This window comes from Rhinolophus sinicus, linkage group LG06, assembly GCF_036562045.2.
Source record: "Rhinolophus sinicus isolate RSC01 linkage group LG06, ASM3656204v1, whole genome shotgun sequence".
NCBI classification, from domain to species: domain Eukaryota; kingdom Metazoa; phylum Chordata; class Mammalia; order Chiroptera; family Rhinolophidae; genus Rhinolophus; species Rhinolophus sinicus.
In genome coordinates, this window is record NC_133756.1 from 14558784 (window position 1) to 14583152 (window position 24369).

Consider the following 24369-nt stretch of genomic DNA (forward strand, 5'->3'; position numbering starts at 1 on the left):
AATTGTGTTTTTAATTTCATTTTCAGATTATTCATTGCTAGTGTAACACATAGTATCTTAGGGAAAATGGATAGAGAGTAAACAAAGTTACAATTGTTGTTAGACTCCAATATGGAAATAAATTTAAAGGAGGCAATGGACTGGTGTAGCCTGTGCTTGTGAGAAAGTGACTAATCTTGTGGACCTTTATTTTCCTGATCTGTAAAACAAAAATAACTGTCTTTATCCTAATGGCTTCACAGGGCTAGTATTAAGTATACATGAAATAATAATAATAATAATAAAAGTGTTTGGCACATAGTAGATTATTAATTAATCTTGATGTCCTCTCTTATCCCCTCTTTTTTCCTCCTTGCCTTAAAACTGTAACTCTTTTATTAACTGCAGACTAAGCCCCATGTTAGAGCCTCTGTGTCAGGAACCAAGGAACCAAGTCTCTATCTCTAACCCCATCTCTGCTGAAAATCCTACCTAATGTCCACAGAACCCCCAGTGCCTGTAATGGAGTCCCAGCCATCTGTTGCCAGATGCCAGATCTCCTGATGCCAAATGTCCAATGATTGAGACATGTTTTGGAGACATGTTTCCAGTCTTACGTGCCACTGGGGGCGGATGCCCATCACTCTTTTTATTAAGACTTCAGAAAGGTCCCACGCCTTTTAAGATGGTGACACAAATCTTAGGAAAACCATCTCTTTGTCCCGTGTTTGTAAGCAAGAATGCTCACACTGGGTATGCTCGTGTGATTTGCACAAGAAACCTCTCCGGAACCCCTGTCAGATCTCTTAGCTAACATGCAACTGGAAAGCAGATGCCAGATAATTGCAAAATCCTAAGTGATTCAAGCAAGAAATAAGGAATTTGGAGTCAAAAAGGAATGCTTTCCCAAGAGATCAATAGTATTATAGATCATTTTTTTTAGAATTAATGGGTATAACCAAATAATAAGTTACTTATATTTAAAAGGAGGAAGGATGTCTCTCAAGGGCTCCCTCTTTGAATTCCCATAGTATTTTGCATGAACCTCTCGGTGCCAAATCATGCTGTGTTGTTGTTATCTGTTTTGGATCTCTCTCCATCTATTTTGGAATTCCTCTAAAGTATGTTCAATTAATTATGTTCTGTAAATATTGACAACTGCTTTGTGCATTGAGCCCATTGTAAGGTTTGGTGGATTACAAAACTGAGCTAGACATGGACGCTACCTAATTGGGATCCTCAGGGTGATAGGAGATGCTAACTAACCGTTTTGGAACTGAATTGATTAGCTCCTTAGGGTTTTATTTTGACCCCTTCTCTGTATTTCTTGAATGTATGTCTTCATTTTGAGAAAATAGTGGTGGTTACGGGAGAGGGTGAACATTATTAAGACTTGAATAAAATCAAGAGAAAATAAGGCTCAATCACCATTTGATAAGAAGCAAGAGTCTAGTCAGAGAAATAGAAGGGACCAAAGTGGGCAAGTTCAGAAAGCACTGGTGACTGTGGGACAGGGAGATGGAATGGCAAGGACAGGGGTCACAGGCTTCTCTAACTATTTCTCTTGCTCTTTGTCTTTCTTCTTAAAGGAAAAGCTGTTTTTCTGGCAAGAGATAAACATCACCTCTCAGACATTTGCCATCTGATCCGCCATGACGTGCCCTACCTGTTCCAGAAGTATGTGAAGGAGTCACATGGAAAAGATATCCGGGTGGTGGTGGTCGGGGGCCAGGTGATAGGCTCCATGCTTCGCTGCTCCACCGACGGACGGATGCAGAGCAACTGCTCCCTCGGTAAGGTATAAAAGCTCAGAGTCCTTTTGTGGGTCGTGGGAGGCCACCAGGATTGTTTGATTAGGTTGGTGCAAAGTAATTGCGGTTTTGGCAATTATTTTTAACCTTTTAAACCACAATTACTTTTGCACCAACCTAATATTAGGCTGTTTTGACCCACTCAGTAAACGTGTCCCAATCCCTCCTATCTTGTCAGACCCTCTGCTAGGCACCAGGATCACAGATAAGAATTAGAAATAGTCTGTTACCTTTAGCAGCAAGCAGTCCAGGAGGACAGGTGGGTGTAAGTGCTATGACATAGGTCAGGCCCGGGGGTCAGGATGCTGAGGTTTGAACCTGATGCTGTCAGTGTTAGGACTTTGCAGTCGGGTTTAATCAAGGGAGTGACATGAGGATTTGCATTTGAGAAAGACTGGCATCAGTGTAGAGGATGGATTGAAAACATAAGACGGGAGGCAGGGAGACAAGTTTGGAAGCTGCTCTAACAGCTCGGGCATAAAATAGTGAGGGTCTTAACTAAGGCAATGGCAGGAAACAGCATATTCTGCTTTTACATAATAATTGAGAATTGTATTTTTCTTATATGTGTGACGTTATTGGAAAGGTGCAGTTTATGTTTGGGTCAAATGCGGAACCCCACCCAATGAACCTATTGATAAAGCTTGTTTGCTATTACAGTAAATGGAGGTGTTCCAGGAAGGATGCAAACTCTTGTTCCCATCACAGAAAGCTATTATCAACCTCATTAAATAAATTTGTATGTTGGTAATACGAAAAAAAAATACCTATAGTTATTATTTCCTAAATCGCCAGCTGAGTGTACCAAGTCTAGTGACTAAGAAAGAAGTTGAGACACTGATTTCGTCCTTCCTTCATTAGTTCTGGTCAAGCAGTTTCCTCAAGTGGACTCTGGTGGATGTTGCGAGTGTAGCGATTAATGAGAAAGTCCTCGCCCTCAGGTAGCTTATGGTCCAGTAAAGGAGAAGATACATGAACAGGTCATTGTAAGATATTGTGATAAAGTGGTGTGATAGAGGCAAATTCTAGGTTCAGGTTGACACAGCACTAAGTACCTAACATGCCAGCTCATTTCATTTTCACGCAAATCATCTGGAGTCCCAGTATTGAACCTCATGTGTTATAGTTCTGTTCTTTTGTAGTCACCTTAAAGAATCCATTCTCCAACAAGGAACCACACGGTTTTGTAATTTATCCACGTTACTTTTCTTGCTCGGTTGTTTTTATAGCCTTTTCCTTATATAGTGTGATGGGGGGAAAGGACAGTGTTAAGGTAAAGACGTTAGTTATTGAACCTGAGAATATAAGTCTTAAGTCTTTCCAGGGAGACTAAGGGAGACAATTAAATCTGAGGTCTTAGCTTTTTAACAAGGGCAGTCAGACTTTCTATCCTTGTCATAGGATTTTGTCTCACAAGCCTCCATCTCTCTCTTCTTAAAAAATAATGTTAATCTTTTTTTTTCTAATTATAAAAGGAATACATTCTCTTTTTTTTTTTTTTTTTAAGGACGGTGCAGCTCATAGTGGCCCCTGTGGGAATCAAACCAGCAACCTTGGAGTTATTACCATGTTTCCCCGAAAATAAGACCTAGCCAGACAGTCAGCTCTAATGTGTCTTTTGAAGCAAAAATTAATATAAGACCCAGTCTTATTTTACTATAATATAGTATAATACCCGGTCTTGTTTTACTGTAATATAAGACCGAGTCTCATGAATTTTTGCTCCAAAAGATGCAGTAGAGCTGATTGTCTGGCTAGGTCTTATTTTCGGGGAAACACGATAGCACCACAGTTTAACCAACTAACCTAACCGGCCACCCCCAAGGAATACATTCTTAAGGTAGAAAATTTGGAAACTGTAGCAACGTCAAATGAAAAGATATTTATCATTAATCCCACCATATAGAGACAAGCAATGTTAATATTGTGGTTTCATTCTTTCTGATCTTTTTTTCTGATAATATCTTTTTGCATAGTTATGGTTATACTGTACAGGTTTTAGTCCTTCTACGTATTTTCCCACGGGATCACAAACTCTCTATGAGCATTATTAGTAATGGTTGTTAAACATGTTGTTTTCCTCTATTGTGAGATATTAAGATTATAACTTTTATTTTTTGAGTATCTACCATGTTCCAGGCACAATGATTTTTCAGCATTTCATGTGTCTGCATAAAGCTTTTTTTCTATTACATAAGATCATTTCCTTAGTGGTAGAATGACTGGATCAGAGGATATAAACATTTTTAAGACTCTAGATAAGAAATGACCATATTGTTTTCCCAAAGGGCGTCCTGATTTCCATCCAGACCTTTTGTGCATAATGAAAAGGCCCTTCTCCCTGCCCTGCCTCAGCATTCCCTCTAATCCCCCTTGAAGGGTCATTTGACTTGTGTCAGGGTGAGATGTGACCGTTACGTGACTGTGCTTTCCTCACAGGTGGTGTGGGCGTCATGTGTGCACTGACAGAACAAGGCAAGCAGCTGGCTGTTCAGGTGTCCAACATCCTGGGCATGGACTTCTGTGGCATTGACCTCCTCATCATGGACGATGGCTCCTTTGTGGTGTGTGAGGCAAATGCCAACGTCGGTTTCCTCGCCTTCGACCAGGCGTGCAACTTAGACGTGGGTGGGATCATTGCAGACTATGCCATGTCCTTGCTGCCAAGTAGGCAGACTGGGAAGATGGCTGTCCTCCCGGGACTGTCTAGTCCCAGAGAGAAGAAAGAGCCAGATGGCTGTGCTTCAGCTCAGGGAGTTGCAGAGAGCATCTACACCATCAACAGTGGGTCTACCTCTAGTGAGAGTGAGCCTGAACTGGGAGAAATACGGGATTCCTCAGCAAGCACAGCGGGGCCCCCACCCCCCAAGCTGCCCGAACCCAGCTACAACATTAACAACAGGATTGCTTCCGAATTAAAACTGAAGTGAATTCCTGCTTTTTTGGCAGCATTTAAACCAAATCCTACTGCTTCCCTCGTAGTTTTGAGTGAATAAAATCTGGACTAATGTGATTTCATTTGCACAGAAACTAGAAATCCCATCTGGGCACTCAGCATTCTTTCTAACGATGATTTAAGCAAATGGCCTAGCTTTGTGGTTTTTACAAAGACTGATCTAAAAACACTCACCAAGAACAGCATCCCGACTGAGCGACTGGAGACCAATGTCTGCTACAAGCATTTGGATATCATGGCTGATTTTAAGGAGCGGACTCTGTGCTGCTGCTTCTGGCTTTTAGCAGTGGAGACCATTAACTCAGAAAGGCTCCTAGAAATACTGTTCTCAAAACCACCACCGGATGGAGGCGTGTGCAGAAGAGGTGGAATGTGACTGCTGTTATGTGCTCTTCATTAAGTGTGTGTGTGTGTGTGTGTGTGTGTGTGTGTGTGTGTGTGTGTGATGCTGGGAGAATACACAGTTCAAACACTATTGGAGGATCAATCTCTGCTCCCCATCAATCACCATCTTGACCCTATTTCTCTGACACTCAGGATATGGTATTCTAGGGAGCTTGCTCACTAGCATTTTCAATGAAGCACTTTGTAGAAAGTGAAATTAACGTTCTTTGACTCCAGTGGTTGGCAAATGTCCTGCTCAGTAACTGGGGCTTTCTACAAATTGCTTTGCCATTCCGAATTTACAGACCTGCTTCAAACTAACGTCAGCCCCAGCAGCCTCTTGCACCTTTGCTGCCTTTGGCCTCAGCTGGAAATGCACTTCACTGAGCTAGTGGCCACACACTGTTTCTTACGCATGTACTAGAATCGAACACCATGGACTTTCTTTTCAATGGACTCTGTTCACTTGTCATCCAGAAGCCAGTAGGTTTTTATCATGGAAAGCTACTAGAAGATAATCCTCTCCCCCCTCCCTCTACTGCAACTTTGTGTACTGCTTTGCTGTAGGAGGTTTTCCTGTATGAGTTGGTGTTATGGGCCCGTTAGGTAGGTAGAGCCATTGAAAACACACTCCAATCCCCTTTGACATTCTAGTCTTATCCAGGTTCCAGAGGCCTGTCCTTACCCATTTTTCCAAACTGGGGAATCTCAGGTATCAGGAATTACTCATTGCACATTTTCAGCGGAGTTAGGTAATGTAGACATGACACCAAGTGCTTTTGGATTTTAACTCTTCAAGCAGTAGATGATCCTTGCGTTGGAAGAAATAATGGAACGGGAGTCTTCCATTTCTGCCTATATGAAGTATGACAGAAAATGCGCTAGGCTACCTTTTTAACCAAATACACTAAAACATACGTACTCAAGAGTTACCATCATCAGGGTTGTTTTTTTGGGAGACCCTACTCTTGAGCTTTGATGTTGCATGTGCCAAGAACACATAGAATTCTTCTTTGGAGTTATATTTGAAGCCATGCAAGGAACAAGAGCTCAAAACCTTATAGTCAGATCTGTTTCACATGACCCCTCCCTAGAGGTCCCATGCATATCACCCATTTTACGCATACTTATCAGACTTACCGTCTAATGCTCCTTGGCTGTTAAAAAACATCATTTCTCAAAAATAAATCTATCCTTAATGGACAAAGACTTAACAACATTGAGGAAGTTCACAAGTAGACAATTTCCAAGGAGGGTTCTAGAAATGTTCTGAGTAAGGTCAGCTTCACTAAACTAAACATACATCTTCCCAAGTGACTACTTTTAAGGCAACAACACCAATTTCAATGTATAAATTCCTGTACTTATTCTGCTGTAAGTGTAAAATGTGTACAAGGTCAAACAATTCCATTTTTTTCACGACACATTTAAGTAGAAATTGGCTTTTAAAATATTGTGGCTAAAATCATCTTACCAAGTAATAGTTGTACAATTGGAAAATGTTCAGCGCCATGTAATGGGGATGTCACACTAGACAGCTGTAGTCTACGTGCCGTCCCACATAGGGTGCATGCCCCTAAAGTGTAACTCTAGTTATGTGTCTTATACAGGTGAAAATAATACTGCACCTTTATATAGGTTAAGACGTACCTTATTTTTACCACTCAGGGTAGGTTTGTAAGAAGGATAGTTCTAGGTCTGTTCTCTCGGCAACTGGCCAGATGCTTTCTGTGTAAACATCAGAACCAAGTGATGACCTTCTGGAAGCTGCATTCACTCATTCTCACTGTGTAGTGTAAGCCCGTTCTTCCCACTGTATCTGAAAGCATGCGAGTGGGCCCCATCCTGAGCAGGGCAGCTGGAGAATACTTCCAGACTTGTCAAAGGGGCCCATTTTCCAGCTGCTAGTGACATTGGCATCATCACTGGAACCGAGCCCTGTCTGGAGGCACAAAGCTGGATCACAGCAGCCCTCCAGGATTTCCTATACTGGCTGTGGACCCTGTGAGTCTCAGTCAGGTGGCAGGGCCACACTTGTCACAGTTGCCCACAACGTCTGTTGGCAGGAACATGGGTCAAAGAGCCAGATCCTGGTTCTGGCTGTCCCCTTAAACAGCTGATTGAACTTACACCACCAGGAGCAACTCTGTGTCTCCGTTTTTCCATTCTTCACAGAAGGGAGATGCGTATTCTGTTGACCTCTTGACGGTGCTTTGAGGTGGAAAGCAGTTCATCAGTGAGACTGCATTATGTGAGAGGTGGTGAAAGAACACCTCCCACACCTGGTTTTGTAAGTTTCTCACCACCCCTCCTCTGAGGGGATTAAGAAGGGGCCATGAAGTTTTAGCATTAGCACACTAAACAGTGGTAGGAGCCCTAAAAAAAGGATGCAGCTTCTCAGAGGCTTTATGACCTGAAAGGAGTAAGGCTCTCAGTGTATTCAAGCAGCCTTCTGTATATAACTTGAAACTTGACTCTTGTGTACCAACTAACAATCTCCCTTATGTAACATAAATTACAGTGTCTGTATACCGTCTTCCCATTATCAAGTAGTAGCATCTTGAAACTGGTCAAAACTTGAATGCCAATAGCTCAGTCTTCAGAATATATATGATCCTGCACTTGGGAAAAATGTCTTCATGCCATCTGTCTGATTGCTGATGGGTATGGGGTTGCCAGAATGTGGATTTGGGGCTTTAGGTGCTTAGGATCTGATAAACAACATAAGTGGGTGATAAGGTATTGGTGTCACAATTGCAGGCTCATTGCTCCCAACTAAGAGGGAATTCCATGACAGTTGGGGATAGGGAGAAGGGAAGGAGAAAAGTCTGGGATGGTTTTTTGACATTTCAGTGAAAGAAATAAGAAATTGGGATCATTTGGAATTGTCGCGTGAAGGAAGGACAAAGGGCTCTTCTGTGGGTTGTTTTAATGAAAAAATCGTGAACACGTCTTGATTAGAGGTAGGGATCTATTGGAACTATTCTGTGTGAAGATAATGAGATGCATGGGTTCCCATCCACCTCTCTTGAAATGGGAGAGACATGCCTCATCCCTTCTTTTAAGTTCTGATGAATGCTGGTCTTGAGAACACTGAATGTAAATCAGGGAGATTGAAGCAGCTAGCTGGAGGCTCCAGGATCACCCAAGTAGTAGCTGACCCTCCCGGAAGTTAATGGACCAGAACACCTTGTTCAGGCGAGCGTAGGGCCACAGCTCTTTGAGGTGGGTTTAAGGAGTCATTTCAGAGAGTGAATCCAAAGTCAGTAAAACAGCACTTCAGCTTAGTACTTTCCTTTGCACCTGGAGGTCAGGCTTCTATTTGCTGTCAGTCTATGCAGATGCTTTGGGAGGAGCCCTGACAAGGGCCATCTTGTCACAATCCCTGAAGTTAGTCTGATAGAAAATCTGGTGCTGCTTTTAACTGCCTCTGAGACTCAAGATGAGATGATGGCTTTAAAATGCTTCTACCTGGAAGCACATCCATCTCAGGAATATATTGTTAAAACTATCTTATGCTTCCATTCCAGGTCTATAGTTGGATTATGTAGCCCTCCCTTCTAAAACTCACGGCAGAGTACGAAAACATTCCTTCAAGCCTTTCAGTTTCCTTCTCCAGGTGTGGTTCCTGTGCCGATACGGGGCACTATGCTGGGCCCAGAGTTGGCATCCCAACCCTGTTTGGTAGTCTCACTCTGCCATTTCGTGTTCACTGGGGCTTCTAGGCAGCGTTAAGATAGTCAACTATCCAGCCTTATTTGAGGCCTTCTGTGGAATAGCAAAACTTTGGAGACTAGTGCAGTCTCCCATTTTATAGATGGGGGATCTGAATCCCAGAAGCCAAGGTCACTTAGCTAGTCAGCAGCAAGGCTAGGACCCAGGCAGTGTGACTCCCCATCCCGTTTAGCATACTTCCAGAAGTGGCTCTATTCTTGAGTAGAATAGAGCCACCTGGACCCGCCCTCTGCCCATTCCCCTTCTGAACCTCTGCTATAGATCAACAGCTATGAGGGATTTAGCTCTGGGATGGTGTTTAGGTGAGAGTCCCAAAGCCAACACGAGATTTCCATGGTGCAAGATGGCTCATGGCCTCCTTTAGATCAGCCAAGGCCACTTAGCCCCACCTCACACCATCAGTGATGTGATGTGAAGGAGAAGGCCCCTGCCAAGTTGAATGACGGCTTCCTTGGCCCCAATTTGGCTCATGTTCCTTCGCTGCAAAATGTTTTGGGTTTGTAGAGAACTCTATAGGCCTCTGGGGAGGCCAAGGGCTTGAGGGTCCCAAACTTCTCCCATCAGGCACACCGGAGGGTGAGCCTGACTAATACACATGTTCTAGTTGCAATCGGCCCCAAAGTTAAAAGTTTCCAGTTCCACAGCGCATCCCCCTTGCATCCAGCCACTAGACAGTCTTCCCTGTTGGAGCCCATAAGTCAGTTAGGGACCTCCTGCCCCTCGAGATCCAGACAAGTCTGATAACTAGGCCTTTGCATCTCTGATTTCTAAGGGACTTATATTTTGGCAGTCACTGCTGACTCCAGATTTCTGCTACCTCATTTTAAGCAACAGTGGTGTCTCATCCCTACACTATGTCAGCTGAGACGTGAAGCTCAGTTCCCTCCCCTATTTCCACACACACCAAAATTCAAATGAATCAGTGAGTGTGTATGTGCGCGTGTGTGCGTGCACACGTGCCTGTGTGTTTCAATGATGTGGGAGGAAATGGAAGACATTGCAGCAATGAAAGCATACACCCCCATTCATAAAATGTTTTCCTGACATACTACAAAGGAATCTACTCACCTTCCACTCCACGTGGTACCTGTCTCGCTTCTTGGGACAAACCAAATCCATTTATGTTCTCATGTATAGCAATGTAGCCATTCTTTTTCTTAATTTGATTCCTGCCAACACCCTTATCTTTAAGATTTCACCTCTACCACTGATGAAAGGCATTTTTGTGAACAAAGATGGCCCCCTCCTATAGAGGAATTTGAGTGCCATCTCTTAAGGGCATACATTTTTCATTCCCATTACACTAGCCAGACATCACAGCAACCATATTCACCACTAGCTGTCAGGGTTGTTACACTTCACAGAAGGCAACATGGACTAATGTAAATGGTGCCATTTTGGGTTAGACAGCTCCGGTTTAAATCCTGACACGTTAACTTATAGCTTCTGTAACATAGGGAAAATCACTTAATCTTGCTAAACCTTCGTTTCATCACCTGTAAATGTGATAAACACAATCTTAAATGTGAAGCACTTAACCACATGCCTGGCTTTCAGCAGGTTCCTTTCCTCTTGCTTCCTGCACTGTTGGCTGTCCAACAGCTCCTTCCTGTGGATCATGGCTCAGTGCCAAGGGATAAAAGCCCATAGACAGCAGCTTTACAGCTGTGAAAAGAGAGGCCGGAGAGAGCTGGCGGCTATTCAAGCATGCTGTGGTTTAGGCTTAGTGATTGCAAAGTCCCATCCATCCTTGAGAATCTATGATGCTATAGTATAAGATATAGGGGGTGTATTTGGCTTAGAAAAATCCTGGAGGAAAGGCTGCCTTTGACAATTGGGAGGCTGGAAAGCTGATGAGCAGCCTGACCTTGGGTGATTTAGCACCTGGTTTCGTTGGCTCTTCCTGTATTAGGTTTGCTGGCTTTGCATCAAATGGAAGGAGGAGGTGCCAGGGACTTGAATTAAATCTGTCAAACAGAGGGTGAGGGGAGTGCACAAGGCCCAGGGCGCTGTGCAGGAAACTGATAGTCCAACGGCACCATCTGGACTTGGCAGGGATGACAGTCCTGAGATCAGAGGGAACTAAAATTCTGCTGTCCTGGGCCTGTCCTGAGTGGGACTCCCAGAATCTCCTATTTAGAGCAACGCTGATCTATAAGAGGAGAGCTGGGACTCCTAATCACGCTGCACAATTAATTAACATCTTTGTGAAAGCAGGACTAGGCAGGTGGCTGATTGGTTTAGTCCCACCTGGAGGTCCCCAGAGCGCCAGTGGTGTGCTGGAGCCAGGCTGTACTGGCCCAAGAGAGCAGATTGTTAAATTTTCAGGAATTTTGTGAGTTGGTGGTCAAACACAGCCATCATTAAAAATTAAATTATAAAAACCTACAATTAAAAATAGTGTATTAAAAACATTAGTCAAACGCTCAAAACTCATCAGTTGCTAATTATTTTACTACATTTTACTATCTGTGCTCTCGAGGTTATGGGCATCTGTTATATAGTTCGTATGGTAGAAATACTATATAATAGGGTGCTGCTGTGCGTCTCTTCCCAACTCCACCCTTCAAATGACATCAGGCTGGTAGCTTGAAATCAGCCATGATGGGAGTATTTACCCCACAGAGATGGACAAACATTGCACATCAAGTTTTGCCCCCTGGATACCTGGTTGTTACATTTATTAGCACACCACTGCCAGTGGGTGACTGAGAAAGAAATTGATACACATAAGCGTTGAAACATCTTCGTTCCAGTAGCATGTGTGATGTATTTCTCAGAAGCAGTGTCCTGGTATAGTGTGCAGAACTGACTTGAGGTAAAAGAAAAACACTTGAGAACACCGCTGCTCTGCTTGTTTTGTCTTGCCTCTCTTTTTCACGCATGAGAAATCTGTTTAGTTTGCTCTTCAAATATGGAGTGATTTGTGAGATTCTGTCTCACCTGTGGGCTGTACCTCAACTAACTTCCCTCCAGGAAAGTGAATTGTAGTTTTTCCTGCCTGATTGGCAAACAGAAAATGTGCTGTAAAAATACAATACCTGGTGGCTCAGGTGGTTGGAGCGCCGTGCTCCTGACACCGAGGTCGCCGGTTCAATTCCCACATGGGCCAGTGAGCTGCACCCTCTACAGCTAAGATTGTGAACAATGGCTCTTCCTGGAGCTGGGCTGCTGTGAGCAGCTGGAGGTCAGTGTGAGCTGCTGTGAGAAGCCAACCGACTGCCTCAGCTGGGGAGCACAAGGCTCCTAATACCAGCATGGGCCAGGGAGCTGTGTCCTACACAACTAGACTGAGAAACAACAGCTTGAATTGGAGTGTGGGGGTGGGGAAAGGCGGAAGAAGGGGGAAAAAATATATATATATCTCTTAACTAGGCACCAAAATAGCTCATTTCCAAGTGGTTTTCACAGCAATAACAAGGTTAACTTCTCCAACAGAGAAGAAATCATAAATGATTGTTTTGCTGTTTTTGCTTTTTATTAAAATTATTACTGTGGAACAGAATGCTTTGTTTGCCTTTGTCCCCAAAACTCTGTGCCTTTGGTTGTTCTTTTGAATTAAGAATCACATGCTGAATCTACATTTTATTATTTTCATATCATAAAATAAAGAAAAAGCTTCATAGAAACTTCCTCCTATTCACTTGTATACCAGCTGCGTTCTGAAAAACCGTAATTTTCCTTTCAAACGCACAGTGCTGTCTGAATTGTAATATTGCCAACTCTCAACTGTCAAGATGATGGAGGAACATACTAATGCAGATGGTATGAGCTTGTCGTGGGCCTGCTCAGCGTGCTGTCCTGGACTGACATGTGAATTAAGATTCAAATAGCAAGTGAGAGCTGAAAGCCATTAAAAATGGCTGTGTGGTGCAGTGAGCGCCCCAGGGGACTGAAAGAATGTGTGTACCCACCCGAAGAAGTCTGACAGGTCGGGCTGAGCCATGGGGACTTGTGTTCGTGTGACAGTTCCAAAGGCTTCTTGGGAGAAACAGTGATAAAACCTTTAGGAACAAACCATGGGCAGCGCCAGGTCTGAGACCCTTGAACTAAGGCTGTTCTTCAGCTTGTGAGGGTAGGAGCCGCACCTGCGGTCAGAGGGTCACGGAGATAGTGTGTTTGTTGCAGCCGGGGATGCCACTATGCCCGACCACTTATGATGTCCTTCAACCCAAACACTTGGGGAATGTGACCTGGGTTGCTTTTCTTTTTATATGAAAATCCTCAAACTACACAAAAGTAGAATAGTAAACCTCCCAGTTTTAAAATTATCAGAATTTTCATTTTTACTTCATTTAGCCATTTCTTTTCCTTCAGCATTTTAAAACAAATCCCACACACATGTGTCTTCTCCCTGCATACTTACGCATGCATCTTTTTTTCAAAAAGGGGACATTTCTTGATGCCTTTACCACACATAACAAAATGAACAATAATTGCTTTTACCATCTAATTACCAGCCCATATTAAATTCCCCCCAGTGTCTCAAAAAGAACTGCAGTTAGCTGCCTTGTAGACCAGTGCAGGCGATGGGCAGGAAGTACTTTGGAAGGGGTGGTACTCGCTTCCCCGCCATCCTGACTGCGGTTTTGCAAACAGTGCTGAAGAGGCTCCAGCAGAGATCTCTAGGCTGGCTACACATTCCCCACTTGTTGGATTTCGGGATTCCCTCTCCTCAAGGAATAACTTATGAAACTTCCCCTTCTATTTTCCAATGTCCCATGGTCTCCCTCTGAGACCATCGCAGCCTCCATGCTGCTGGCACCCACCTGGCTGTCACACTGGTCCCCACTTCACTGCCTTCCCAGCAGCTGCATCTTTCACTGTAGCGATTTCCTAAGTCAGGGAAGAGACTTTTCCAAGGATTACAGCTCTTCCAACAGCCTCGAGCTACCCTCCATGAGTCACAGCTCTTTAGGTCTCCCAAAGGGCCTTGGCTTCTTCATTGTTAGAAAACATTGGCTGAATTTCTCCTGAGATAAGTCAGAGAACATTTGAGTAGCCGCACACTGTGTCACACCTAAATGCACTCCACTGACTAAAGAGACATACAACTGAATGCATTACTTGCTCAGGGATTTTCTTTGGCTATAATGAACACTATTAAGACAATTGGTGAAATCTGAATAAGGTCTGTATTTTATTGTCTGATAGTATATTAATGTTAATATCCAGATTTTGATGCTTGTACTGATGAGGCTATATAAGAGAATGTCCTTGTCTTTAGAAAATACATATTAAATATTGAGGGATAAAGGGGCAAAATGTCTTCAACTGACTTTCAAATGGTTCAGAGTAATGGGTATCCACAGCGAGAAAACAAATAAGGCAAATATGATAAAACATTAACATTTGGGGAATCTGGGTAAAAGGCGTGTGAGAATTCTTTGCATGAATAGTCTCAATAAATCTGAAATTATGTCAGCCTCCTCTGCTGGGTTCACCTCTTCTCCACTGAACGTTGGGTTTGGGGGCATTTCCTGATGTCTCTTCTCTTCCCCAGGCGATCTTCTCCGTTTCCATGGTATTAATTACCATCTACATGATACTCTCAAATTTATCTCTCAAACCCAGGCTTCTTTCCTTAATGTCAGCTTGCATGTCCAATTCCCTACCTTTTCATCTCTTCTCAAATGTCTCATAAATATCTCCAACTCTCCATGCCCCAATCTGAATTCACATTCTTATCTCTCTCCCGCAAACTCACGCTGCTTCCAAGGCCTTCTCACCTGAGCGCACAATGCCCCTGCTTGCTCAAGCCAGAAAAAAACGCAAGTGAAAATCCAGTAGTCATTTTTGGCTGCTGTCTTCCTCATCTCCCACATCCAGTTTTGTTTCTTGTGGCGAAGCTTGACTCTCAAACTATTAAGGATCTTTTTTCATTGAAAACGTTTGTTTCCTTGTTCATTTACATGTTCTGGGAGGTCTATAATCCTTACAAAAAGTTTGCAAGCAAGGGACAATATTTATAATACATAATCTTCATTGTTATATCCTGGTCTCAATAGGGACCTTGCTTATCACTTTTAGCCCTGCTGCTGTTTAAGTATGTATTAACTATCAAAACTGTGTTTGTGAATGCACATATATAAAATATTTATCTCCACTACATTGTCACCAATCTTGATGAATATTAGGAAAGACATACTTTTTCTATCAAACAAAATGATGACATGGTCTGTCATTTAACTAATGCTTCATCATCTTTCTCGAAGCCTTTACTTTGCCAAATGTTTGTTTTGTGTGACCTATTGTGCTTGAGAGACGTTGTAGTTCATAGAGCCGTCAGGAACACAGGGACACCTCACCTGCATGATATGTATCTGTAATGGGACCACTGGTCGTGGAGCAGTTTGGTTCTAATCTTGGTCATCTGAGGACCTATGGCACAGCACAGGTCCATAGCTGTGCAATGATAAAACGTTATATAGTGGGAACGCAGGACAACTATTCAAAGGGAATTTTTGTTAAATACAGGCTCACAGACAACATGATATAATTTGTAACAGTGCATATGTACTTGCTAGCAGAAAATATTTAGCCAGGCATTTCAGGGATGATCCCTCAGCTCCACACTTACACATTCCACTGAAGATGCTTAGGAAAGATGTAGTTACCAGGGGGGAAGATAAGAGATAACTTATCCCTGCAGAGCTGCTTGTTCTCTGTAATCTGTGTATAGCTTTTTTGGTCAAGTAAACCACATTTCACAGAGATCTTTAGAATTGAGACTATGTCCTGAATCACTGCATCATGTATGAAAATGAAATACATTTTCATTGAAGAGTCAAAAAAATGAGGTCAAAATAAAACATTTTTAGAGTAATGGAAAAAAACAATCTGAGGACTTGCCATAAACAAACCCTTACTGTCGGAAATACTACAGGATTTGTCAGTAGTGTAATCCCAGATAAAAGATATGAAAAGCAAGAAAGAGTATGATGACTTTATAAATAATAATAGTTATGACTTGTGGGTTTAAGCTATATCTGAAATAAATAACAGGAATAATATATAAGTTAGGGGGAAGTAAATGGAGTTAAGAGGTTTTAAAGACTTTGTATGTCCAGGATGAGGGTAAACACCCTAAATAACTTCAGGCTTTGAGAAGTTAGAAAGGAATATTTGAATTTCTAGGGTGATCACTAAAAGAATAGAAACACAGTATATAACCTACAAACTACCAGACGGGGAGAAAATGGAATGAGACAAAATATATAATCGATATAAAAGAAAGAGAGAAATAGGTCAAACAGAAGTCACAAAATGAGATCATAAATTTAAATCCAAAACTTTAGCATATAAATAAAATATAAATGGTCTCAATGATTCTTTTAAAATTAGATATAAACATATCTAATTATACTATTTTTATAAAAGATACATCCAAAACATAAAGATATAGTTTGAAAGTAAAGGTTGCAAGCAGAGATATCAAGTGTTTAGTCAGGGCTTAGACAGGAAAACAGAAGCCTCTCTAGGCATTTTGAGTAAAGAGATTTATTTAATACAGGGAATTAGAGGCTCACAGTCTTTGAAATGACCGGCTGATAAAGATCAGGGAGCAAAAGATCAGCAAGCTGCTTTCACAGGAAATATGCTTTCAGGAAAGCAACAGTGGGTGATTCTCAGAAAGATTAATGGATGCTCCTTCTCATCTAGCTTCCAAATCTTGTGGAGTTGCACCTTATTGGCTGAGTTTAACCCAAAATCATAAAAGGAAAGAGATATTGGGAAATGTAGCTCCTAACTTCCCCTTTGAAGCAGAGGTAAATACTGAAGCAGAGGTAAGTAATGATGTCCACTGATAACAAGCAATCCAGTCCAAAAGGAAATAGGAGTAGCTCTGTTATTATGAGAACAAAATAGACTCTAAGGTCAAAAGTATTACTAGAGATAAAGCGAATCACTTCATAATATAAAAAAAAAAAAATACTTAATTCACCTGGAAAATATAGTATTTGAATTTGTATTTGCCTAATAACAAAGTCTCAAAATATATAAAGCAAAAAATGACAGCACTGCAAGGAGAAATAGATACACCCACGCTCATTTTGGGTGGATTTTATATGTCTCTCTCAGATATAAATGAAAAACGTATTAATAGCAAGGATATGCAAGATTTGCAAATATGAACAAGCTTGACCCAATGGACATATACAGGACCCTGTGCCCAATAACTCCATTCTTTTCTAGCCTGCACAGAACATTGACAAGTATTGACCATTTCCTGGGTCACAAAGCAAATCTCAACTAATTTCTAAAAGTCTAAATTGTACACAGCATATTTTATGACTTCAATAAAATTAAGTTAAAAATCAACAACAAAGAAGTAAAGTCACCTCTTAGAAATTAAGAATCATACCTCTAAATGACTCAGGAGTCATAAAAAAAGTAAGAAATATTTAGAACAAAATGACAAAATACTGCAGTTTAAAATATGTAGTATCAACTAAAGCAGTATTTAGAGGAAAATTTATAGCCTTACATGAAAGTGTTAGAAAAGTAGGAAGACTGAAAATTAAATCACTAAGACATGTTGAAAAGCAGAAAAGTATGGCCCATAATCAAGAGGAAAATCTGTCAATAGGAATAATAAATTTAAACAATAATTTTATAAATATACTCAATGGGGATTCATGGATAAAAATTCAGGGGTGGAGAGAACAGAGAATAGGTAACGGAGGGGGAAAAAGAGAAAGGGACAATGAATATGGCAAAGGCGAGAACTAGAATTTAATGAAATGCACTTTAAAGGGCTTTTTTAGAATACAGAAGTTCTAATATTTTCCTTTAAATTATCTGCTAAGAGTTGTTGATCCTCCTCCTCACAAACCCTCCTCAATCTTCATGAAACGTCTATTTGCAAGAGCTAACTCATATTTGAGGTTAGGGAGTGAGAATCAAGAAGAAGGGGTTGTGTCTCTAAAGAGATGAAAGAAACAACTACAAGATGAGCAAGGGAGAGTGAGAATGCAAAAAACTGGAGTGAGAGATGGCTAGTAGAAAGGTAAGGCCCTGACACTTCATAGGTATCTTGGAGAGGCATTAAGAATGCCCAAAGGTATAGAATGGGATTCCCAGCAGATTTTACCTAGACCTGAAGGGCCGGGTGGCCCATCTGACCTATTTTTACAACATATGTCTCAGTAAATTAACTTACAGTGAGGAACATAAAACTCTCTGACAGTCCCTTAACTTGTGTATCCTCTTCCTGGGTGCAGATCTTCCCAGGAAGAAAAGTGTGCTAATGAGCAAACTGCTTAGCAGGTCTGGAGGCAAAAAACGAAAAACAAAAAAAAGGGATATGCTAAACGACCACAGCCATCCATAAGACAAGCTGATACAGCTGTGGCCACATCTGGGCCATTTATAGCAATAATAATAAGGTTATGCGGGATCAAGTTCACAAAGCTATTAAGTGACAGAGCTGGACTTGAACCCAGGCATATCTAATTCCATGGCCTGCACTCTGTCCCCTACATCACAGGGGGTCTTTCCGAGTCTTCTCCCCTAGACAGTATAGATGGCTCACATCTGCTTCAAATCATCATCTATAGAAAGACACCAACCTGGAATGGTAGCTCAGCCAATGCATATTGGGATTCCATGCAAGGTCCAGGGGTCTCCTCTGGCAAAGACCTAGGATTTATGTTTTTGCTATTTGTTTTCTATATATCTCATGTCCTTTTTGTCCCTCTATTCCTCCTTTACTACTTTCTTTTGCATTAAATGGATCTTTTCTAATATACCAATTTAATTCCTTTGTTGATTTTTAACTATTTTTTAGAGTAATTTTTTTAGTGATTGCTCGAGGAATTGTAATAGACATTTTAATCACAATCTACATCAAATTAATGCTGATGTAATTCCAGTAGATTAGGGAAACTGCTCCACTATACCTCTATTCCTACCCCCTTTTTTGGCAAAGAACTATGAAACATGCACTGGGAGACTTCTGGCAAATACGATAAACTATTTGCAATTTAATTACGAATACCATATTAGTGAGCTGACAGCACATTACTCAAAGGCATACAAAATTATGATAAACCAAGTGCAAAGGTCATGATAAACAGGTTTTACTGATGTCTATGCCTAAAGTTCCCTCACATGTGCTATGCAAGAATAAAAACACAGCTACATGTGCAGTCACTGGGGAAGAGAGTGGGAACTTGGGCAATTCCTAGTACATACCTCAAAGCAGATGGGCAAGGCTGGACTATGTCAGACATTCAATAGCCCCTGGAACGAGCCCTGACACAGAACTCATAGGTCACTATGTAATGGAATGAGCTTCTTCAGCTGAGATGAGACTTAATAATTCTTGAATGGTGCTTTGTTCATGTTCACTGAGCTGTTGTTCTTGAGCTAGACTGAAGGCTTTCATGGCATATTCTTGTGCCTGGAATAGAATTGTAATGACAAAAGGAAGTTGTCACAGGAAAGCATGACATTGGGAAACTCAATCCCAGAAACATGGGCAATGACCCAGCAGCTTCTCATACCAGCCACTGAGTTCTTGCTGGAAACTGGTGAGAACACACACTGTGTCCTTATAGCGAGCCACACGTGTGCTGGGTGGGGCCGGAGGGCACCAGAAAACCTCACCTGACCTGACCAAACACACCTTCTTAGCAAAGTGAGATCTTTGCAGGATCTTAAGCAGGGCCCTTTGAACCTACATTGAGGGACATAGACATGATAGGTGCCACAAGGAAATTGCTATCCTGGGGGCCATGTGGCCCAGAATTTAGACTTGGACAGAGGCTTCACAGGACATCCTGGGACAGACTCTTGCACGCTCTTTCCTCTCTCCCACCTTCCTTCCTTGTTACCTTTCCTTCCTTCCTTCCCATAAATATTTATCGAATGGCCACCATGTTCCAGGTACTGTGACTACAGGCTGAAATTCCTGCACTTGCAGAACTTAGCAGGGGAGAGAGGCAATAAACGAGACAAATAAGTAAAACACGAGTGCGTCTTAAATAGTAACACATGCTAAGGAAAAAGAAATAAAGCAGGAAAGGGGGAGAAGCATCAGTCGTGGTAACGGCATTTTACAATTTTAGAGAGGGGATCAGGGAAAGCTTTACTGAAACCTGAGTCAAGACTTGAAGGAAGTGAGGTGCCCATCTTGAGTGGATTGATGTGTCCCTTTTCTCTAAAGACCTCTTATAGATCTAACACCCTTAACGCGCCTTGGGGTAATGACTTCCATGAGTACATAGTGGAAAGTTGGACCCTGGACTGCAGAAATTCGGTGGAGATATTGCCCTGTTCCCTAGCCACCCTTACCCCATTGCAGATATGGTTAGTGTCCCCCCTTTGTGCTCCCATGTGCCCTGAGCTTTGCTGTGACCTCTGTTATGACCCGCTGACTGGGAGCTTCTCCAAGCCCTGGGACACAGTGGGTGTTGAGCAAAAGTTTGTTGAAGAAAGTACTGGAGGAAGAAAGGCAGGGAGGAAGGGGGGAATCCTAAATTTTCCATGTCACCCACACAGAAAGGCCTCCTCCAACCAGCCCTCCTCTCTCTCCTTGCCTGCTTTATTTTTCCTTGTAGCACTTTTCGCTATGTGAAATTCTATTACATATTTATATGTTTACTTGTTTATTGTGACTTCTCCTCCTCTAAAAAAACCTAAGTCCTATGGAGATAGGGAATTTATCCGGTGGCTCACCACTGTATCCCCAGTTCCTAGAATAGCAAATGGTAGATGCTCAATAAATATTTGAATGAATGAGTGAATCAGTTAATTGATAAGCCTGAGATCTGCCACTGACTGTAAGAAATTGGGCAAATCATAGACCCTCTCTGTGCCTCAGTTTCCTTACCTGTAAAGTAGGTATAATAAAACAGCTACTTTATAAGGTTGGTATGAGAATTAAATGTGGTAATACATGTAAAGTACTCAGGCTGGTGACTGGCACGTAAGTACCACTCAAAAATGATTACCTTTTAAATTATTTTATGGCAATCCATTTCTGCCTGGATCAATTCAGCAACAGGGAATTCACTCACTGAGTATAGTGAGAGCTACTACTCCATTCCACCAAGGACTCCGCAGAGCCCTCCTGCCCTGCAGCCTCCCCAGCGCTGCCCAGCCTCAGTTTACCTATGCAACCCTGGGTTTCCATTATGCAGGCTGGACTCAACAAATGAAAAATGTTATGAGCATCTGAATTTTTTTTGGAGTGGCAGTTTACTTGAGCATAAAAGCCAGCGTAATTGGGCAATACATAGCTGAATTTAACTAGAGGAATTCCACCTCCATTGCAGACATGCTGCTTTTCTAAGGAAACTTGCCTTTGAAGGATTCATCATTAGGTGGTAAAGCATGACCAGGGTTTTCAGAATGAAGACAGTTTTTTGAGGGGCGTTGTCAGAGGTAGTTTCCCGAATGTTCAAGATTGAAGTCAGGATGCGTATGGCTTCTGCTTCCTGGGCTTCATCTGCCATGGAAAGGGAGGGATGAGGAAACAGACCTGGGAGACAGCTGAGTGTACCCTCAGCAACGAGCACTGAGCTGGAGGGCACCTGGCCTCCTGAAGCCACCTCTGAGGGAGGCAGCGCAAACCACGGCGTCCTTCCCGGGGGGACTGCTGCCAGTGCAGAGCAGGCAGCTACCATCTCAGGAAGCTCCCCAGCTTTGCCGAGGGTATCATTAGCAGCATAACCTAAAAACATGCTCGTTCCCACAGGTCCCCAAGTTGCCAAGGTTTCTCTCTGTCAGAGTCCTGCATTAGATCTCTTAGGTGCCCGAATACAGGGCATTTGTCACAGCAGGATTTCTTGGGCCCAACCCAGCTTCTACCTTATAGCAGGAGAAGGGAGCAGGGGCTTCCTGCAGCACCTTCATTCTTCTCCCCCAAATCCAAGGAGTCTTAAGCAGTAGCCTTTCTGCCTCCTCTGGGGAAGGCTGTTTACAATTTCCCCCAGCAGCTTTTGGTTCTACTTTGGTTCTCATTTATTGACTTATTACGAGTTATTATGGGCCAGAGCCTTAAAAGCACGTTTTCAGTACAGCAAATCCTAGAACAACGTCATTTTGTTCAGCGTCACTTCATGATAATGTTGATGAGGAAAGAAAAATCAATTCTCGGCCGGGGACACTGTCTGCATGGAGTGTGCACGTTCTCCCCAGGGCTGTCTGGGCTTTCTCCTGGTCCTGTTTTCCTCCCACATCCTAAAGATGTGCACACTAGGTGATTGGCGTGTCTAAATTGTCCCAGTCTGAGTGAGTGTGGCACGGTGTGTGTGAGTGGCCCAGTGATGGAAGGGCGTCCTGTCCAGGGTGGGTGCCCACCTTGTGCCCTGAGCTGCCGGGATAGGCTCTAGTCACCTGTGACCCTCAACTGGAATAAGCAGCTTGGAAAAGAATTACCTTACTTATTTTTACTCATCTTTCTTAAATGTACATATAGCTCACATTTATTTCAATGTTTACTATCAGAAGTGTTTTGAGTCTTTATTTAGAAGTTTGGTGATGTTTTTGTGCCCAGACATAGGCCACAGGAACTTAACTCTTGTTTATGTCAATTCGCCTGTGGTTAAAATTGGTTTCATTACACGTTGTTTTGCTTAAAGTCGCTGTTTCCAAGAATCTATCGACAACATTGAGGACTTACTGTGCTAAGGCTTGGAGAAAAAGACAGAAAGGATATACACCATCATATTAAGGTTGACTACCATTGGATATCTGTGATTTCCAAGTTTTCTACTTTAACATGAACCACCTTGACAATGAGAGAAAGGTCATTAAGTTCTTAACTTTTTAAACCTTAGCTCAAAATCTCTCCTGTAAGAAGTCTTCCCTCTCCAACACCATCCTCACCTCTTCATTCTGGGGCCCATCTTGAAATATAATCTGTACTCACGGAAATATTCTTTTGGTAATTGACAAAGGCTCTGTATCACCAGCTACACTGTCTATCTTTTTCGAGCACTGACTAGATCCTCTGTCTCTTTATTCTCCCAGAGGGAATGATGTTGTACAGTGCTACTCCACACTCAGCCCTTTGCTGAGCCTGGGGCTGGAGAGATGACTCAGACTCGACACCACCACTGAGGAGCTCACTGCCCAGCAAAGGAAGAGGATAAGGCACCAGAACAATGGAGCAACGTGACTTCTGCCTGAGTCTACCTTGCCTCATGTGCCCTGGAGGGATAACACAAAAGAAAGGGATGCTCTGCGGAAATCACAGTGGGCTCTTGCAAGGTCTTTTCCCCTCCAAATCTGTCCCTTATGAACCCCCTGAAAGGCTGGGTGTGATGCCAGGGATCGCGTGTCTCAGTTTCCCCACCAGGAAAATGGGGCAGATGGCACTGATGTGCTCCCCGACAGGGAGAGTGGCTTTCCCTCTCCAGGGCAAGGCCTGTGGGCTGGGAGGGATGCAGTCACTGCTCTGCTTCCTAGGGAGACCTGCTACTTACCCAAGCCAGTGTCAGTCTCAAATTGTTTGCCCAGTAAATCTATTTGTTGGATGCGAGCCTGTGAGAGGACTTGATAGTGATTGTTCAAATATTTATTCCAGATCTCAGAGACCTGTTGGGAGAGGAGATGCAATCAGATAAGCAGGCCAGACCTTTGCCATTGGACCAGCCAGCTGGGGGGGCAGCATTTCTGGCCAGGTTTCCTGACAGTCTGCACACTCCCTCTCTCATTGTGCCTGGAGGCAGGGGGAGCCTTAAGGGCCCAAATAGGCAAGGCCAAAGTGAGAGTGACAAGAGAGAGGCTGCAAGGGCATGTGGCAGGCTGATCTGGGGACAGCCCTGGTGGGGGTCTAATAACAATGGCTACCATTTATTGAGCACATACAACTAAACCTTTACATCCTCACAGCATCCCAATTGAAGTCATATTATTAGTCCCATTTTACAGATAAATAAACTGAGGGTCAGAGAAGTTAAGATCACACTTGACTTTTGGTAAGAGCTGCTATGTGGCACAGCGAGGAATTAAATTCAAGTCTGTCTGACTCTGAAGGTCACTTCTTTTCAGCTACACCACAATGCCTCTTCCTCACAAGTGGACCTAAAATATGAATAGTTGCAGCATGAGAGCCTATATCACACAAGAATGGTCGCTTGCTAAGTGAGGTGTTACTGTATGAACATAACTGACATTTTAACATATTGGAAATGGTTTAAAATCTTTCACATGTAAAGACGAAAATTTCAAAGTACTCTCATGTTCTTTAATCCCTTCATACCGTGTTTCCCCGAAAATAAGACCTAGCCGGACAATCAGTTCTAATGCGTCTTTTGGAGCAAAAATTAATATGAGACCCGGTCTTATTTTACTATAATATAACGCCAGGGTTTTATATAATATAATATAAGACTGGGTATAATATAATATAATGTAATATAATATAATACCAGGTCTTATATTAATTTTTGTTCCAAAAGACGCATTAGAGCCGATTGTTCAGCTAGGCCTTATTTTCGGGGAAACAGGGTACGACCTTTCATCAATAGTTTTCTCTTAAAAACTCTTCTT

At 42.5% G+C, this 24369-nt stretch overlaps 2 protein-coding genes across 7 annotated transcripts in view; one reads left to right on the top strand and one right to left on the bottom strand.

Annotated features, from left to right (window-relative positions):
- The window catches only part of RIMKLA (ribosomal modification protein rimK like family member A), a 28938-nt gene extending 21172 nt beyond the window's left edge, over positions 1-7766 (top strand). For all 3 annotated transcript variants that reach the window (XM_074334524.1, XM_074334525.1, XM_074334526.1), the window contains 2 exons: positions 1569-1772; positions 4230-7766. In XM_074334524.1, coding sequence (XP_074190625.1) covers positions 1569-1772; positions 4230-4720 — 695 coding nt within the window. In that variant the 3' untranslated portion in view covers positions 4721-7766. The remainder of the gene's footprint in view (positions 1-1568; positions 1773-4229) is intronic.
- Positions 7767-13981: 6215 nt separating this feature from the next.
- Positions 13982-24369, bottom strand: part of ZMYND12 (zinc finger MYND-type containing 12) — a 32623-nt gene continuing 22235 nt past the window's right edge. For 3 of the 4 annotated variants that reach the window (XM_074334536.1, XM_019751153.2, XM_074334537.1), the window contains 3 exons: positions 23301-23412; positions 21174-21319; positions 13982-19270 (listed from right to left, as the gene is read on the bottom strand). In XM_074334536.1, the coding sequence (XP_074190637.1) occupies positions 19145-19270; positions 21174-21319; positions 23301-23412 (384 nt within the window). In that variant the 3' untranslated portion in view covers positions 13982-19144. The remainder of the gene's footprint in view (positions 19271-21173; positions 21320-23300; positions 23413-24369) is intronic. The other variant, XM_019751154.2, reaches the window with a different exon arrangement.